Source organism: Artibeus jamaicensis, unplaced genomic scaffold (genome assembly GCF_021234435.1).
Source record: "Artibeus jamaicensis isolate MK-2021 breed Jamaican fruit bat unplaced genomic scaffold, CSHL_Jam_final scaffold_847, whole genome shotgun sequence".
NCBI classification, from domain to species: domain Eukaryota; kingdom Metazoa; phylum Chordata; class Mammalia; order Chiroptera; family Phyllostomidae; genus Artibeus; species Artibeus jamaicensis.
Window position 1 is genome coordinate 31,274,890 of NW_026522057.1, and position 17,673 is coordinate 31,292,562.

A 17,673-nucleotide genomic window follows, 5' to 3' on the forward strand; every position below is an offset into this window, starting at 1 on the left:
CTCAGCTCCCACGGTCAGGGCCATTGTCATGTAGGCAAGCCCTGGGCTGCGACTCGGTGGGCCCTCCCGATGCCTAGCACACAGGGCTAGTGGACAGTGGGTGGGGCAGGTCTCAGGGCCTGAGCAGGGGCCAAATAACTGTGTGATGCTCGGGGAGTGAAGGTTCACACACTCGCATGCACACACTCACACACACCGCCAGCCTGAGAGCCCTGTGGGGGCCCGAGACCACCCCTCAATCCAGCAGTTGCTGGGGGGGGGGGCAGAAGAAAGCCAGAGAGTCACACTGTGGTCCAGGGCCTCACTGCCAGCGGAGGGCCCGGCAGTGACCATCCCAGTTGCCCCGGCCCGTGCCCCACCCACACGGCGGACGGGGCCCACAGAATAGGCAGGTCTGTCTGAACAGCAGGCACACAGGGGGGCCACAGAAGACCCTCCCTTCCCAGGCACCAGCCGGCACACCATGCGCCCCACACACCGAGGGACCTTTCATGGGCTGGGGGTTCGACGAGGAGCAAAGTATTCCGAGGAGACCACAGGACTCGGTTCACGTCTGATTCACTGTATTTTAGTTTGCGTGCCGCCCACGTGAGCACCGGCTCACGGTGTTTCCAAGTGTGGGGCGTTAGTGGGGGAGAGGCCGAGGACATGCCCGCTGGGGCTGAGGGGGAGCAGTGCGGCCTGCACGGGGCGGGCTGGTGGCCCCAGAGAGGAAGTAGTGGCAGAAGGGGTGTCAGAAGATGCAGAGAATCGCCGGAGTGAATCCATCCCAGCAAGGGAGCCCCCCGCCTCCAGCCCAGAAGCAAGAGGAGGTTCCCTGCCAGTGCTGTCCCCAGAACCTGATGCCAGGCTCCGGTCCTCCCACAAGGTGCCTATACCTGGGCCCCGCAAGGTCTGGAACAGGATGGCAGGGCCACTGTCCCTGGCAGGAACTGGCCCTTACGCCACCAGCTCAGCATCCCGCCTAAGAACACCTTGCCACCCAGCAGCTGCTGACTGTTGAGTCCACCTCCCCACACTCCCCGCCCCACCCCTCGTGTTGACCCTTTCAGTCAATGGAGTCTGTGGCGCCTGGCCCGAGCCAGCTCCCGCTCTTCCCCCTCTTTCTGTTAAGGCCCCGGACTTGAGTGGCCAGCTGGGCCAAGCTCCGGAAGTTAGCTCTCGCCCGAAGAGGGCCTGGTCCTTCACACCGCGGGGAGGTCCGCCCTCCAGTCCCCGTCCAGGGCCTGTCCCGGGTCCGATGTTCTCAACCCGTGCCCAGACTCCCTCTCCATCTCCCCACTAAATCCCGCCCAAAGGACACCACCGAACACCCAGCTCCGGGCAGGGGAGGGGGTCGTGAGGGCCAGCGCTGCTGCCAGAAGCGCATCGGGGGGTCCTGCCGCAGAGAGGATTTGGGGGTCATGGGGACCCGGCCCGCACCCCCAGCCCCCAGGCCCAGACCCAGGTTTCTGCGGTGGGTGCCTCCCCGGCCGGCATCGGGAGAAGGGGCCCTGGACCGCGCGGGGCAGCCGGCTCACCGCCCCCGGCCCCCCGGCCCCGGCGGCGGCGGGGGACGCGGGGCGCGGCTGCGCTCGCTGTCCGGCGTGCAGGCCTTGGCCGACATCGCCCTCTCGCGGCCGGAGCGGAAGGCCGCCGTCACGGTGACCAGATAGGCCGTGCCCGGCGCCAGGCCTTGCAGCGCGGTGCTGTTGCTGCCCGCAGGCACGTCCACGCGCTGCGCCGCGCCGCCGCGCAGCGGGCCAAACTGCACGTGGTAGCCGAGCGCCGCGGCCGGGCCCAGCGCCGGGGCCCAGCTCACGCGCAGGCTGCGCGGCCTGACGTGCGAGATGACGATGCGCTGCGGCCCGGCCTCTTCTGCTGGGAAAGTGCGGGTGAGTGGGTGGGGTGCCAACCCCAAGCGCCCCGCCTCCGCGCCCCCCTCCCCTCCGCCCGCGTCCCCGCCCCCGGTCCCGCCGGCTCACCCGGTAGCGTGCGCACTCGCAGGTGCTGGGGCCTCACAGGGTGTATGTTGGACTCGGGCACCAGCGCCACATCGTAGTCTGTGTCGGGGTCCAGGTCGGCCCAAGCCCAGCCCGTGGCGTTCCCCGGCAGCTGCTGTCGGCGCGCGGTTCCCGACTCTGCACTGCGCACCAGTTCCAACATGTAGTAGCCTGAGTCCACGCTCAGCAGCGGCGGCCAGGCCAGGCGGAAGCCGTTGGACGTGACCTCAGAAACACGGAGCTGCTGCGGCTGCAGAGCGTCTGCGGTGGTGCAAGGGGATGGAGAAGCAAGGTCACGTCCTCCCGCCCAGGCCTGGGACCCTAACTGCTGACTCAGGAGATATTGGAGATTCAGATATCCGAGGCCAGGGTGGGGGGCACCCACCAGGAAGACGCAGGGGACAGGAGTGCTGGGGGGCCAGGCCAGCCCCGACACGCCCAGCAGATGCTAATATCACGCAAACTGTTGACAGGCTTGGGACAGGCAGGAATACAGCCCCCCCCACCCCTCTGGCCCCATCAGGGGCTTCCCTGCCTGCCTCAGCCCCAGCCCTCCCGGGGAAGCTGTTTCAGCCACCTCCTACCCAGTCCAGTGACCTGGACAAGGGTCCCTGAAAAGTGGCAGGGCCCCAGGTGGTGTCCGAGAACAGAGCACCAGCCCCCGCCACAGCCAGAGTGGCCCAGGGTCAGGGGACAGCTCAGCTCTGGAGAGTCAAGGCAAGAGAGGCCGATGGCGAAACTGGGAGAGGGGAGGCCCCTGGGGGACACCCTGAGGGCTGTTGGAGGCGCGACCACTCCAGGAGCAGCTGGACCCGGGTTTGGACATGCTGTCACCTCAGGTCCACAGGAGAATGTGAGCCCCGAAGTGGGACTCCCCAAGCATGCATTACTCCTGAGCCAGCCGTGACTGTGCTAGTGGGCACGGCTGATGCGTGTCTGGGCAGGGCGAAGCCTGTCACTGTCCTACTGCCGCCTCCTCTGAGGCCGGGCGTCCCGCTGCCAGCCTGGCCCCCACTCTCCTCCCTGTTCCCCGCTCCCCCCAGGCCCACTCCCAACCCTGGAGCCCCCACACTGCCCTGCAGCCTCTGTTTTGCCTGTCCAGCTGCTTGCTTTTTTTTCCTTCTGCCCCCTCACCCATCCCAGGCTCAGCCACAGTGGCTCGCCAGGGACAACAAGGGGCAGGTGTCCCTGGAGAAAATGGCCAGAAGCACTCTGGACCCCTCTCCACAAGCCACAGGCCAACCTCTTCCGGGTTTGGGTGGATGATTAAACCACAGGCGGACGCTTGGGAGGAACCCTGGGGTTAGTGGCATTTTTCAGTGGCTACAGCAGCCGAGCCAGTGCCCAGGCCCTTCACTGCCAGCCCCACCCCAGTGGGTTTTGGCTGGATCAGTCCAGAAGAAAGTCTGTGGGGAGCTGCCAGCAAACCTGCTTAAAGCCTTCTAGCTGTCCTCACCCGGGGGGCAGTCGAGGAAAGTGGGGCCCCAAGGAAGCAGTCCTGCCACCACCCTGGCTCCCAGTGCCAGGGCCCACTGTGCAGTGGACGCTGGCACCGGTGCTGGAGTGCCTGCTGCCCACCTGCAGAGTCCTCGGACTTGGGACCTCCTTCCTCTCAGCTTCCCTCCACTCAGCCACGTCCACCCTCTGCAGCCCTGGGCCTCAGGCCCGCACCATGGCCCCTGCCCCCCACTCTGTGGGGCCTCCAGCAGTGGGCTGAGCCCAGCAGAGAGTGCCCGGCCGGGAGCTGTTCCCCTGAAGGCTCACCCAGCTCTCTCTCTTCCTGAATACGGCCTGGGCCCCGCCCCTGCCCCGCCCACTTCCACCCACCGAGGATGGAGCTCCGCAGCTCCGGGGCGATGATGCGCAGGTCGTCCACGTCCACGAAGTGCAGGTGCTGCTCTGGGGGGGCCGAGGCGGCAGCCGACAGCGCCAGGAGGTTGCCTCGGCCGGTGCTGACGATGAAGACGGTGACGCCAAGGTCCTTCAGCTCCTGCATGGGGGGCCCGATGGGGTCGCTGGAGCCGCCATCGGTCACCCACACCAGCACCTTGGGCACCCCGGGCCGGGCTCCGGCCGCCTCGGCGAACAGCTGCTCCTTGGCGTACGCCAGCGCCGCGCCGGTGTTGGTGTCACCCATGAGCTGGGTCGCAGCGCGTATGGCATCCTGCACGGCCGCGCCGGAGCTGTGCTGGCCGAAGGGGAACTCGGTGTGTGGCTGGCTGCTGACGTGCACCAGGCTGGCACGTAGGGCCCCGGGGCCCAGGGGCAGTGGGGCTGCCAGCTGCCCCAAAAACTCCCGGACTCGGGAAAACTCATAGTGAGACACGCTGGCCGAGCTGTCCAGCAGAAAGAGCAGGTCCCCCTGGGGGGGTGATGCCGGGGGCCCTGGGGGAGAGGGGAAGGGTTCAGCCCCACGCAATGGCTACCAGACAGCTCCACACCCACGGCAGGGCCCCCAGGGCCTGGGCTTTCCCCGAGTGGGTGCTGGCCTTCACCCAGGTAAGCCCTGAGGGCCTGCTCAGCCCCACCCCAAAGGCCCTGGGGGTGGCGTCCACGGTGCAGAAGGGTCTGAGCTAACAGGAGGTCCACAGTCTCAGGGTACCAGCTGGGCACCCTGGTCATGGACCTGGGGTGGTCTCGGCTCATCCCATCTGTAAAGTAAAGCAGACCCCTCCAAGCCCCCACCCCACCCCTTTCTGCAGCAGACAGCAAGCAGGCTGGAGCCAAGGGTTCTGGCCCAGAGCCCAAGGCAGTGGCAGGTGGACCAGCCTGGGTGTCTCAGGCTTGTATCCAGAGAAGCAGCCACAGGCTGGACTTCAGCCACGCAGCTCAGCCTCCAGGTGAAGCAACAGGTGTGGCGTGGAGGAGGGGGCACAAAGCAGCTGGTGAGACTGGGGGAGGCAGGACACAGGTCACAGCCCCAATGGCTAGGCAGGGATGGTGCCACCCCTTCCTGGACCCCATCCTCTGGCTCTGTCTGCACCCAGGAAGCAAGTTACCTGACACACAAGCCTGAGAGCTCCGCCAGCACCTCCTGGCCCTCCCCTTCCTCCTGGCACCCCTGGGGACACACAGGCCCAGCCACCACTGGGCCACTGGCAGACGAGTACTGGGGTGTCCTGGTTCTGGCCTGGGTCTTGGAACCTCAGTTTTCCCTAATTCAGTGAGCCAACTCCAACCTTCTTGTCACCCCTCTACTAGGGGTCATTCCAAGAGAAGGAAACTGAGGCAGGGACTCATCGCCAGACACCTCCCTCTCCCCTCCAGGCCCCACGATCCGGACCGAACGATAGGGTAGAACGCAGCCTCCACTCTCAGTCGAGCCTCCTGGGACATCTGGGTCCACCCGCCTGCCAGCCACCCCGGCCCCGTGGCCGCGGGAGGAGAGCGATGGCCCCGGGCTGGGGGTGGCAGGAGGCACCGGAGTCGGGCCTCAGCACCCGCCGCACTTACCGCGCTCCGCGCCGCTCCGCGCCAGCGCCAGGCTCAGGGCCAGGCCAAGCGCAGTCCAGGGAAGCATCGCGCGCGACGGAACGAGGCGCGCTCGGACTCTGCTCGCCCCACGCTGGCTCGCTCCTGGGCTGGGACGCGCGCCGCCGCACGAGCTGGACTCGGGCCCCGCCCCCGAGAGGCCCCGCCTCGGTGTGCGCGCTCAGCCGAGTGCTTCGCCCAGACTCCGAGACTCTGGGGTGGCGCGCGCCCGGAGGAGGGACTCGGACTCGCCCTTGTGGGTGCACACGCAAACAGACAAGGCAGTCCTCCTTTCCGGCGGCAAGACTGTGAGGTCTGCCCTACCCTCTTCCCCCGACCCCAACCAGGAGCAGACAGGGGGCCACCAAGCAGTGTCGTCCCCAGGCCCACTGGCCATGCTTTCACGGAGCTGGAAGTCCCTGAAGTGTGCCCAAGGGGGTCCAGAAAGTGTGAGAGGATGGGGGTGACTTGAAGAACAACGTGCCCCTGATAAGGCCCAGGCCCTGATCTCCACTGGGTCACAGGGCCAGGGGAGGGGGAGGTGACTGGGGGCTGGGACATGTGTCCCCAAGGACGGACCAACAGGGATTGAAGGGCCAAACTTAGAAAGGATGCAGGTCATGGGACACAGCCCACAAGCCTGAGACACTTGCAGGTGGGCTTCTTGGGGACACAAAAGCCCCAGCCCCCGGCTTCCAGGAGGAAGAGGTATGGGAGCTGGAGAAGGCCGGAGAAGGCCCTACCCAGCGTGACCACGTTAGGTCTATTGCTGTGCCCATGTACCCTGCCCCACGAGGGGCCGGGTGCTGAGGTCAGACTCCACGCCTGAGGACAGACCCCCAGCAACCCACTGGAGCCCCCTTTGGAGGGACCAGCTCTTGAGCCTTGCTAGGCCAGACCAGAGGTGGCCCCCAAGGGGCACTTAGCCCCCCCAGGGCGGGGCAGTGTCCCCTGGGCAGGAGAAGAGGTAGAGGAGGGCCTGATGCCGCACTCCTAAGATGCCTTCCTGTGGGGTAACCACTGGCCCCTCCTCACCACCCCTCCCCGCAGGGCTGGGGGCACTGAGTCCCTGGGTGGTGACTCCGCTGCCAGGATGCTCCCTCCCTCCCCACCTCCCCGGGGATGCTCAGAGAAGGGGAAGGAGACGGATGAAATTCAATGGCCTGCCTTCCTCTCTTTCTGGCAGGTGAGGAGCAGGCAGACGGGCTCAGCTCCACTTTGCCTAAAAAAGGAAGTGGCTCAGCCAGGCCTGAGGAGCTGGGGCAGGAACAAGATGAGAACTGTGTCCCCGCTGCCCCCACCCCTCGCCGGGAATCTTGGCAGTGGCCGTGCTGGCTCGGCTCCACAGACCTCAGGCCTCTGCGGGACCAGAAACTGCCTGGTGCTTCCGCCTGGGCCTCGTGGTGCGTGGTGGGAGCAGTGGACTTGGGCTGCCAAAGTCCAGGGGCTGCTGCCCAGAGGAGCCCCACTCACCCCCGATGCCTGCACGTGAGGCTGCCTGGGGCTGCTGTGGAGATGAGGGCTGTGAGCGGAGGCCGGCCAGGCAGCGGCCACAGCTGGAGGAGGCCCGGGGCCTGGGGGAGGAAGTCGCACCCCTGGAGACACGCACAGTCGCTGCCTGGTTCGCCCTCGAGTCCCCGGGCCCCACCTGTCTGGGGCAGGAGCTGGGCCGAGGCGGGCCCTTCCCTACTGGTCCCTTACTCCCGCCCAGTGGGTTGCAAGGCAAGGCCTGCTTTGCAGGGCTGACGGGGAAGTTTCCATCCCTTCTGGAAAAGCTGAGCGGGTCTTCTTGGCCGAGACTCAAGCCCTCGAGGAAGCAGCCGCCCTCCTGCCTCCAGCCTCCGCATCAGAGGAAGACGGGATGGGACGCCTGGCCTCGGGAGTCCCCAGCCAGGGCTGCTGCCCAGCCCACCCTGAGCTCGGCCACCTGCCCTGTGGCAGTCACTGCAGCACCTCACACCGGCCGAGCTCCAGCCTGGGCCCCGGGACAGGCCTTCTGCCTCATCATCACCCCTGCTCCCTGGCCCCGGGTCTCACTTCTCTGTCCCTCGGCCCTCCCACCTGCCCCAGGGAGACAGGGGCAGCCGGAGAGTCCCAGGGGAGGTGGGGATCAGCCAGGAGTGCCTTGGTCAGTGCCAGGGCTGAGCCTGAGGCAGCCACCGGAGGAAGCACAAACATAATGGTCCGGAAAGCTCCTCTTTGAGGGAGGGCAGGCGGGGGGAGGGGAGAACCGGAGAGGGCAGAGGCGCTAGAACACAGCAGGCCTGGCCCCCAGGCCTCTCCCCCACTGCTTGGCCTTGGGACTGTGGCCTTGGTCCAGTTGGGAGTCCGGTGTGGCGCGCATCACTTCCTGGAGCAGGCCCGCCGCCTGCCGGTCCAGAGCAGGTGGAGAGGGTTCCGGGAAACCGGGACACTGCTCTGCAGGCCCCGCCCCTGCCTCCTCCGCACAATCCAGGCCTCTGCTGAGAAGAAGGGCCTTTTGTCCCCAGCTCATTGTGGTCACGTCAACCCCAAGGAAAAGGGCAGCTCCCGGGACCTCCGACCTCACCCCTGACTTCAGCCCGGGGTTCTCTGCGGGGCCTGAGGGGCAGATGGGCCTGGGCCCGGTCCCCAGCCTCTGCCCCCATCCCCTGGGGCTGCCCCCACCTTCGGCTGGTTTTCGGTTGTTGGATCTGCCCACGCAGAGGCGGGAACAGGAAGAGGGGTGGCTGCCACGGCCCTGGGACGGGGTGGGGGCACGCCAAGGCCCCCAACACAACCCCATGGCAGTTAGTGAGACAGGGCGGGACATCCAAGAGCAGCAGAGACCCTGCTGCCCCGCCCCCTCCCCACACATTCTTCCAGACTTAACCTGCCTGTTTGTGGTCAGGGACATGCCAGGACCCGAAGGCCTGTCTGGGGGTCTGTGGGTCCCAGCTTTCATCTCCGGGAGCCCAGGCCTGCCCTCTGTGGCCCAGAGCTGATGGCCCCTCCCTGCCCCCCCAGCAGGCACAGAGGCAGCCAGAGCGTAGCACCCCATTCGCGGTGGTCCTTCCTCAGCGCTGGGCCAGGCCGCAGGCAGGGTCTGCCGTGAGGGTGCGCGGGGACTGGCACAGCCCCTGCCCCCGCAGTGCTGCCGAGTGGAGGGGGCAGGCAGTGCTGTCCTTATTTTCCCCATCGGGGGCGGGGCTGTGTCAGACGGAGGGGCAGGGGGTGTAGGAAGTGCGGAGGCCCTGGGGGGGGGGGCAGGTGTGTGCCGGAGCAGTAAGGCGGCCTGGGGGCAGGGGTGGTCGTGGGCTGTAAGGCCTCCTCTGCTGGGCAGGCCGGGCTCATGGGGAGCCGCCTGGGCTGCCACGGCCTGAGGCGGAGCCTGGTGGGCAGGAGTGGGCAGCAGAGAGGAAGGCAGGCACCCAGCCCTCCTGGGCTTCTAGCCTGTGCAGAGAACTAACGGGGCGTTCTGCAGAGGTGGTTCCCTCCAAAGCTACGTGACAGGGAGGTGACCGCCACACCCTGCGCCAGCCCCAGGTAGGGTCCAGACAGGCCTCCAGGGGAAGGAAAGGGCAGGGCGGGTCAGTCCTGCGTCACCTCCTTGGTGAGGACTCCAAGAGGTAGGGGGAGGCCCCAGAGCAGGGCCTCAGACCTCAGAGCCAGCTCTGCCTGGCCCTGCACTTGGGGTCCAGATCGAGTCCCCCAAGATGGGCCTCAGCGGTAGGCAGAGTGTTTCCAGCTGAAGGCAACTTCAGCTGCAGGCTCTGAAGACACCTGTGCCCCTCCCATACCTGCCTGGAGAACTCGAGTTAGCAGGCTTGCCCGTGGCAGGCAATGACCCGAGTTCACGTCTCTTGCCCTGTTTGTCGGGCAGAAGGAGTTTATGTTCACCACACACCTGCTCTTCCCGCCCCTCCCTAGCCCCGGACCTCCGCTGCCCACGGTCCCTTTCTGGCTGCAGACCTCTCGGCCTGTGGGTCTCGGGCTCCCCTGTTTGTGGGGTTCCCGCACATAGTTAGCTGTTTCCTGTTGCTGATCTGCCTCGGGTCTATTGGATGTCAGACCGGCCAGAGGCACCTTGGGGGCAGGGGAAGCGTGTTCTTCCACACGGCTAGGGTGGTCGGCGACGCGGGCTGTGAAGGAATTCACCGAGAGAAGAAAGCGTAGGGGGTCAAGTTCTTGTTCACTCTCCGGGAAAGGGCAGGGGGGAGGTGCAGAGGGGTACTCCAGCACCGAGGGGTGGGGCTTTGGGCTTTCATTGGATTAACATCGGGTTTGAAAAAGGTGAAGCCCCTGGGCTGCTGGGGCGTTGTAACTGGAGGCTGCAGTTTGCTCCATGGTATCTTCTGCCTGTGGTTGCAGGGACAAGCTGGTCAGTTCTGTTCTTGCTTCGAGTCATTTCCAGTCCTGGGAACAAGCTTGGAAGAGTAAAATGGTGTCGTGTTTAACAAGGTCTTTGCACGCCACCCAGCTCACTTCCTGCCCGGCACCCCTTGCCTGGCCCACAGGTCTGGGTGGGGGGCGGGCCCCCATCTGAGTGCAAGCTGGAGGGACAGAACTGGCCCTAGCCCCTCCTGGCTGCTCCTGAATCTGAGGGTGCACCTGCAGGTGCCTCGGCTCCTGGGAAGTGCTTTGTGCCAGAATAAACGGTTTGGGGCAGGTCCGGGAGCCTTGCACCGTCTCCACACCTGTGGGGTCGGATGGCCCCCACCCACCCCTCCCAGGGCCGCAGGGGAGGCGGACTGGCACGAGCCGGAACACACGCACAGGGGCGTGGGGGTCCCTGTAGCCCAGCACACATTGCAGAGCAGGAACCTGGGCCCTGGGGTGGGGGAAGAGCGATCACTGTCCTATGGACGAAAAGGGGCCACATGCTAACCCCACCCAGCTCGCGGGAGGCCTGCATGGCGGCCTCACAGACCCCGAGACCTAAAGCGACCACACAGGAGGGTCTGAAAGTGCAGCTGTCTGACTAGAATCAGGTCGTGGTGGGTAGTCCCGTCCTAGGCTGCCAAGCTGGAACCCTCCCTGAGGTGCGTCAGTCTGGACCTAAACTGAGCCCAAGTCCTCTCTTCACACCTAGGACAACAGCACACCTGTGGAACTGCTCAGGCGCTGCCCCTTTCCAAACCCCTCGGGCACAACCGGCACAGCCGATGCCCCTTGCTGACACTGTCACCCTGTGAACTGTGAGCTGTCCTGTGCCCACCCGTGCAAAGCAGTATCTACCACTTCACTTTTCGCCCAGTCCCCGATGTCCCCGCCCCGCCTCCCTTTCTCCCACCTGCCTGATCTCGCCCCAGGGGATTTCACGGAACCCCTTGCACCTCTTCTTTCGCCTGCAATGTACAAAATGAGGCACAAAACAGTCATTTTCCGGAGCATGTTCTCAGTCCCTTGAGGTTTTGCTTCCTCACAATCATCGTCAGTTGGGTTCAAATAAACCCATAAAAATAGGTTTGGATGTTTCTTTCTTTTTTTTTTTTTTAGATTTTATTTATTTATCTTTAGAGGGGAAGGGAAGGAGAGAGGGAGAGAAACATCAATGTATGGTTGCCTTTCATGTATCCCCTGCTGGGAACTGGCCTGCAGGGAACCGACCTGCAACCCGGGTATGTGCCCTGACTGGGAATCGAACCGCGATTGTCTGGTTCACAGGCCCGCATTCAATCCACTGAGCTACACCAGCCAGGGCCAGGATGTTTCTTTTTTTATAATGTATTTGATTGATTATGCCATTACAGTTGTCCCCTTCACCCCCTTCGTTCCCCTCCACCCTGCACACCCCCTCCCCCATATTCCCCCTTTAGTTCATGTCCATGTGTCATAAGTTCTTTAGCTTTTACATTTCCCAAACTACTCTTGCCCTCCCCCTGTCTATTTTCTCCCCACCGTCTATGCTACTTATTCTCTGTACCTTCTCCCCTCTTCTCCTCCTCACACTCCCCTGTTGCTAACCCTCCATGTGATCTCCATTTCTACGGCTCTGCTCCTGATCTAGCTGTCTGCTTAGTTTGCTTTTGTTTTAGGTGTGGTTGTTAATAACTGTGAGTTTGCTGTCCTTTCACTGTTCATCTTTTTTATCTTCTTTTTCTTAGATAAGTCCCTTTAACATTTCATATAATAAGGGCTTGGTGATGATGAACTCCTTGAACTTGACCTTATCTGGGAAGCACTTTATCTGCCCTTCCATTCTAAATGAAAGTTTTGCTGGATAGATCAATCTTGGTTGTAGGTCTTTGGATTTCATGAGTTGGAATACTTCTTTCCAGCCCCTTCTTGCCTGTAAGGTCTCTTTTGAGAAATCAGCTGACAGTCTGATGGGAACTCCTTTGTAGGTAACTGTCCCCTTATCTCTTGCTGCTTCTAGGATTCTCTCCTTCATTTTCATCTTGGGTAATGTAACTATGATGTGCCTTGGTGTGTTCCTCCTTGGGCCCACCTTCTTTGGGACTCTGCACTTCCTGGACTTCCTGGAAGTCTATTTCCTTGCCAGATTGGGGAAGTTCTCCTTTATTATTTGCTCAAATAAGTTTTCCACTTGTTGCTCTTCCTCTTCCCCTTCTGGTACCCCTATAATTCGGATGTTGGAACATTTAAAGATGTCCTGGAGGTTCCTAAACCTCTCCTTGTTTTTTTGAATTCTTGTTTCTTCATTCTTTTCTGTTTGGTTGTTTCTTCCTTCCTTCTGGTCCACTCCATTGATTTGAGTCCCAGTTTTCTTTTCATCATTATTGGTTTCCTGTGCATTTCTCTTCATTTCACTTAGTGTAGCCTTCATTTTTTAAAAAATCTAATTTGGGACCAAAATCAACCAGTTCTGTGAGTATCCTGATCACCAGTTTTTTTAACTGTGCATCTGATAGGTTGGCTGTCTCTTGGTCACTTAGAAGTATTGGCTCTGGGGCTTTGATCTGTTCTTCTGTTTGAGCCGTAATGTTTTGGTCAGGTCGCTCCCGTTACATAGTGAGGGGTGGAGCCTTAGGTGTTCACCAGGACTGTTCGCCAGGACAGGGCGACCCAGTTGCTGGGTTGTGGCGCTGTATGTGGTGGGGGCAGGGTCCGAGAGGGAACAATGGCGCTTGCTCCACTCTCTCGAATTTTGGTCCCCTCTGCCCCTTCCCACAAGCAAATTGGGCCCTTCTGGTCCTGGTTCCCGGGTGGGTGGGCTTGTGTACATGTTAGGACCCTGTGGGTCTCTCCAACAAACTCTCCTGTGAGGCTGGGAGTCTCTCCCGGCACCTTTGCAATCGGTGCTTTTAGGCTTTATGTCCCGGCACTGAAGCCCTGGGTTGTGTGGTCTCACTGCCTGTTTTTGTCTGGTTTATCTGCACGTGAATGTGACCGAGGTCAGCATGGCACCGCCTGCGCTCCTGGGTCTGGCAGCCACCGCCTTTTCCTGTGGCAACCCCTCTCTGCCCCTCTTACCCAACTGGTTGAATGGTTGTCGGACTTCCATACAATTCAATTTTCTGTCTGTTCTGGTTGTGTTTTTGTTTCTAAATCTTTGTGTTTTTGTTAAAGATTTTATTTATTTGTCTTTAGAGGGGAAGGGAAGAAGACAGGGAGAGAAATATCAGTATATGGTTCCCTCTCCTGAGTCCCCTGCTGAGAACTGGCCTGCAGCCCAGGCATGTGCCCTGACTGGGAATCGAACCGCGATCATGTTGTTCGCAGGCCCACGCTCAGTCCACTGAGCTACACCAGCCAGGGCTGTTTCTAAATCTTTGTTGTCCTTAATTTTGGTTCTGCGAGGAGGCACAGTGTTTCCACCTACTCCTCCATCTTGGCCAGAACTCCAGGTTTGAATGTGCCTTACGTTGACATTCCCAAGTGGCGGTCTCCACCTGACCCGCCCAGCTGATCAGCACCTGCTTCCTGAGCAGTTTGGACCCCTGGGTGGGCTGAGGGGTGTTGATGTCAGTGCTCCTCAACCTTTAGGGTGGGGTTTGGGGGGCCATTTTAGGCTGGGGTAGAGGGGGCTCTTGGGGGAGGGGGCTGGGGCTGAAAGGAGGAGGCTTCCGTCAGGAGCTCTGGGGGGCGAAGGAGTAGAGGCAGAGAGCTGGGATGCGGGGCACGTGGGGGACAGAAGGGCCTGGGTAGGTCATGTGAATGGCCGGCCCGGAGGAGGGGGTCTTGTGGCTGGAGGAGCAGGGCCCTGCCTCCCCATTAGCCCAGGCCTCCCTGCCCCCTTAGCAAGGCCCTGGCACATGGCGGCAGATAAGGGAGAGGGCCTGGGACCCAGGAAAGAACGGGAGGTCCTTCCGAGCCTCCCCCCGGCCCTGGGGCCTGGTGTCGGCTCTCTCGGCTGGGTCGGCTCTGGGCCGGCAGCGCAGCCGCAGTGTCCCCATCTGCCCGATAGCTGGCCCGCTGGAAGCAGACCCCTAGACCCCTCTGTGAACTTCCCGCAGCCTCCCACAGGTGTCTTTGTGAGCGAGTGGGGCTGAGTTGGGGCTCAGGGGTGGGTGGCCTGTGACGCTGGGGGAGCCTTAGGAGCCCTGTGGGCCCAGGCAGCTGAGTTCCCCGCCCCCAGCAGGCCCAGCTGTTGTCTGATGACTCCAGGGCCAGACGGGTCCCCAGGAGAGTCCTCACATCCTAAGACGCCTGGGCAGGAGGGGAAGGAAGACGGCCTTGGACTCAAGGAAGTTGTTCTTGGCAGCTGGGCGGTCAGCGGGGCTCCTCTCTGGCTGGGAATGGCATTGGAGCCGGGCACAGACGATGGGGAAACCCAGAGGACGCCCGTTGGACCCAAGCCAATCCCGCAGTGGGCTCTGCTCAAGGCCAAGCAACGAACCCTGACCCCGGTCACCCGCTGAACTGTGAGCGGTAATCTTCGAGCACATTGGAGACCAGACCCTGCTGGTCATAGGTGGAGACCAGCTAGCAATATGGTGTGTTAGGTCCTAAAAAGGCCTTTCAGTTGCCACTAGACTCTGGACAGGGTACAACAAGCACAGACTTTTATTTTTATTTATTTTCATTGAGAGGGGAAGGGGGGGAGAAAGACAAACATTGAGATGCAAGAGGTACTTGGATCGGCTGCCTCTCGCACGCCCCCATCTGGGGACCTGGCCTGCGGCCCAGGCATGCACCCTGACAGGGGATTGAACTGGTGACCTTTCGGTCCGCAGGCCAGCGCTCAATCCACCAAGCCACAACAGCCAGGGCAGGCCTCAGAATTTTCACAGGTGTGGGCTGACCATGAAAATTAGCAAACTTTCAGAGAAACGATATGCTATTCGTGAGAATCAGCAAAAATACCACGTAACAAAGTTAGACCCCCAGACTAACAAATTGGAATGGTTAGGGACAGAATATGAAATAACAGCGAACTGGTCAAGACGTCGAAGCTGGAATCCACAGATCAAGCACACCAGCACCAGACCATCAGAAACGATCAGATTTAAAAAGGAAGCAAGTATTCCTTTTAGGTACCACAACCGAAAATTAAATGGATGCGTTAACTGGCAGACCGGATGCAGCGAGTGAATTGGAACTGGAAGAGGGAGCTGAAGGACTCGCTCGCCCAGAAGGCAGCAAAGAGAGACGATGAGATGGGAGACGCAGGGAGACCAATCAGCAGAGCGGTCCAAGGGGACGGCGGCATTTCCCCTAAGAACATATACAGTGAACGACAGACAGGACTCCAGGGATACTAGTTGAGAATTCTCCGGAACTGATGAAATATATATATTCCTGTTTTCCCAGGAACGGGAAACACCATGGATGCCAAATGGACAGTTAAGAACATATCCATACCTGGAAGCAAGCGTAAAGCATAGAACAGAACACAGAAGACACCGATCCTAAAATTATCTGAGCCTGAGCCCCGACCCTGGCCTTAGTCTCAGCCCAGCCGGCCCTGGCGCTGCCGGCCATCGCTGAGCTTCTGGAAGCGTGCTCTCTAGCCAGTGTGGAAGTCTCTGAACCTTGCTGGAGGCCCGCGGCTGACCAGGCAGGGGCGCGCAGGGGCTGTGAGGCAGCGGGAGCCCACCCAGGACAGCCACAGCGGCCGAAGCCAGAAAGACCGCCTTTCAGGGCGCCCGGGCGCGCGCCCCCGCTGGGAGCCGCCCCGCCTCGGAGAGGCGTTCCCAGCGCCTCCGCAGCAGGGCGGGGAAGGGCGGGTCCCCCCACCCAGTTTCGAGGGAGTCCAGTGCCATCTCGTGGCCACTCGGAGCACTGCGCACGAGCCAGAAGCACGCGCGCCACTCCGCGGGACCTGGATGCAGACGTCCAGCTCGCCGACTTGAGGCCACTTTATGGGGGCTGCGGGGCATTCGACAGCCTCCCTGGACTTGGAAGGGCCTCTGGGGTCACACCCAGGCGCAGAGCTGCTCCTCCCCGTCGGGGTGGCGTTCGGTCCGCCCGCCGTCGCTGGACCCTGGGTGTCGGCGGGGTCCAGGTGTCCATGTGGGGGGCGGCAGCAGCGAGCGGAGGCGCCGGGCCAGGCGGGCGCGGGTGGCAGAGGCGAGCACCAGCAGTGGAGGCAGAGAGAGGAAGCCCAGCACGATGAGCGTCGCGGAGCTGCGGTCGGAGAGCAGCGCGCGGCAAGTGGGGACAGGCGCCGGGTGGACCTGGGGGCGGGGCAGGCGGTCAGGGGCGAGGCCAGGAGCAAGTGGATGGGGCGGGGCCTGGGAGCACACCGTCCGGGGGCCAGGCTGCGAAGGCCTGAGGTCTAGTGGGGCCTGTGGCTGAGCCCACTGTGGGCCTGTCGTTTCTGAGCCCAGGGTGGGAGATCAGGAACCCAACAGATAAATGGCTAGAGTAGGAACCCCTTGAGGCTCGGCTGGGAGAATTCCCACCCCTCCCGGGATTGCCAGATCCCCACCACTCACCCCCAACACACACATTACCTATGCTGGCTCCTGACCAGCACCCCTGACCTGTGAGTGTCACCAGCTGATGTCAGCTTACCTTCAGTGGCCCCGTGTTCAGTCCCCCTCCCCTGCCCTGTGCTTACAGGAAGGGGACATGGGGACCCACCTGCCTTCACCCTCCGTGCTCAGGACCAAGCCACAGCCCTTTACACACGCAGAAACTGAGTCTGGGGCAGCAGAGCTCCTCCGTAGGAGCTGTGAGTGGGGCGAGGGGCTGTGCACTGCTAAAATCCAGCAACATCTTCGTCTTCTCTCTCTGGAGCCCCCTCCTCTTCCCTCCCTGATCAGCTGTCCAGGCCCTGGTGGCCCCTGGTACAAGGCTGGGGGCCCTCAGGGGAGGGGAGAAAGCTGTCACCCCCAGTGGGGAACAAAAGCCCTTTTTCTGCTGTGGCCGACGGGGGAGGGGTTGGAAGAAGGGCCCCCCAGGGAGGGGCACGCAAGTCTCTAGGGACAAGGAGGCTGTGCCTGAAGGGGGAAGATGACCCTTCAGGCCCAGGGCCCTGAACTTCCAAGGACCCCACTCCCCCGGGGTCCCGGCCAGCGCCCCCACCCACGGAGGGCTCCGCTCACCCTGGAGTGGCACAGGAATCCCAGGTAGATGAGGGCGGCTGCCGGCATCAGCACCAGTAGAAACACGGCCGCGGGCAGCAGCAGGCGGAGGAGGAGCCCGGACAGGAGCCGGCCGGGCAGCAGCAGGGTCCTGAGGCCGCGGGCAGCCGAGCCCGCCCGCCCTGAAGACGTCTGGGCGGATGCCCGGTGGGCAGGAGGCCACCGGGGCAGCATGGGCGCTGTGTCCGAAGTGCCCCCTCCCTCGTCATCCTCTGCCTCCCTCTCCTGCTCACTCATGTTCTCACAGGCAACGGGTCTGGTGGGCTCACAGCCGCAGTTAGATGGCGACCAAGACCCCCAGGGTCAGCTCTAGGTCCCCTGGTCAGACCGCTTCTCAGACCCCCCCCCCCCGGCTCAGTTTCCCCCACTGCCAGGCTGGGTCTCTCTCTGCCTAGCAACCACAGCTCCGGCCCTGGCCAGTGTCCGTAGCTCTGCTCAGGGCTGGCACAGCTGTCCCTATGGCCTGGCACTGGGGCCCTCCTCGCCCCTGGCCCCACCCTCTCTGCCCTCCCTGCTCCCCCCACAATGACATCATTTCACAGAGCTTGACTCTCCCAACTGCCCGATCTGGAGCTGCCACGCGGAGGTCACCACCCCCCCAACTTCCCAGTCCTGGCCCTCGCTGGTCCTCCCATCTCCAAACCTGGCCCCTCTCAGCCTCTGCCACACAGGGAGGACGATGGGCGCCCGCTCCCTGGGGTGGTTTGGCGGGCCCGTGGGGTCCAGCACACAGCTGGTGCACAATCACCACGGCCACCACGACAGGT

The 17,673-nt window shown here is 62.6% G+C and overlaps 2 protein-coding genes across 3 annotated transcripts; both read right to left on the minus strand.

Annotated features, from left to right (window-relative positions):
- Positions 1–542: 542 nt before the first annotated feature.
- VWA1 (von Willebrand factor A domain containing 1) lies at positions 543–5,617 on the minus strand. 2 transcript variants are annotated; one of them, XM_037146977.2, is made up of 4 exons: positions 5,436–5,617; positions 3,810–4,367; positions 1,965–2,243; positions 543–1,860 (listed from the first exon to the last, which is right to left on the minus strand). In XM_037146977.2, the coding sequence occupies exons 1-4, from the start codon at positions 5,500–5,502 to the stop codon at positions 1,517–1,519; spliced, it is 1,248 nt and encodes a 415-aa protein (XP_037002872.2). In that variant the 5' UTR covers positions 5,503–5,617; the 3' UTR covers positions 543–1,516. The 2 variants fall into 2 exon arrangements, with proteins under 2 accessions (XP_037002872.2, XP_037002873.2); XM_037146978.2 differs by having other exon boundaries at positions 543–1,857; positions 5,436–5,613.
- An 8,783-nt stretch (positions 5,618–14,400) lies between these two features.
- TMEM88B (transmembrane protein 88B) lies at positions 14,401–17,209 on the minus strand. The gene is made up of 2 exons (XM_037146979.2): positions 16,868–17,209; positions 14,401–15,994 (listed from the first exon to the last, which is right to left on the minus strand). The coding sequence occupies exons 1-2, from the start codon at positions 17,141–17,143 to the stop codon at positions 15,734–15,736; spliced, it is 537 nt and encodes a 178-aa protein (XP_037002874.2). The 5' UTR covers positions 17,144–17,209; the 3' UTR covers positions 14,401–15,733.
- Positions 17,210–17,673: the final 464 nt, after the last annotated feature.

Bases quoted from the DNA above. Each gene is read 5' to 3' on its own strand.
- VWA1 (XM_037146977.2), bottom strand. From the start codon at position 5,502: ATGCTTCCCTGGACTGCGCTTGGCCTGGCCCTGAGCCTGGCGCTGGCG. The intron at 4,368-5,435 runs GTAAGTGCGGCG...CCTCTCCCCCAG, and splicing joins GCGGAGCGGCGCGGAGCGCG to GGCCCCCGGCATCACCCCCC. The intron at 2,244-3,809 runs GTGGGTGGAAGT...GCACCACCGCAG, and splicing joins GCTGCGGAGCTCCATCCTCG to ACGCTCTGCAGCCGCAGCAG.
- TMEM88B (XM_037146979.2), bottom strand. From the start codon at position 17,143: ATGAGTGAGCAGGAGAGGGAGGCAGAGGATGACGAGGGAGGGGGCACT. The intron at 15,995-16,867 runs GTGAGCGGAGCC...CCCCGCCCCCAG, and splicing joins GATTCCTGTGCCACTCCAGG to GTCCACCCGGCGCCTGTCCC.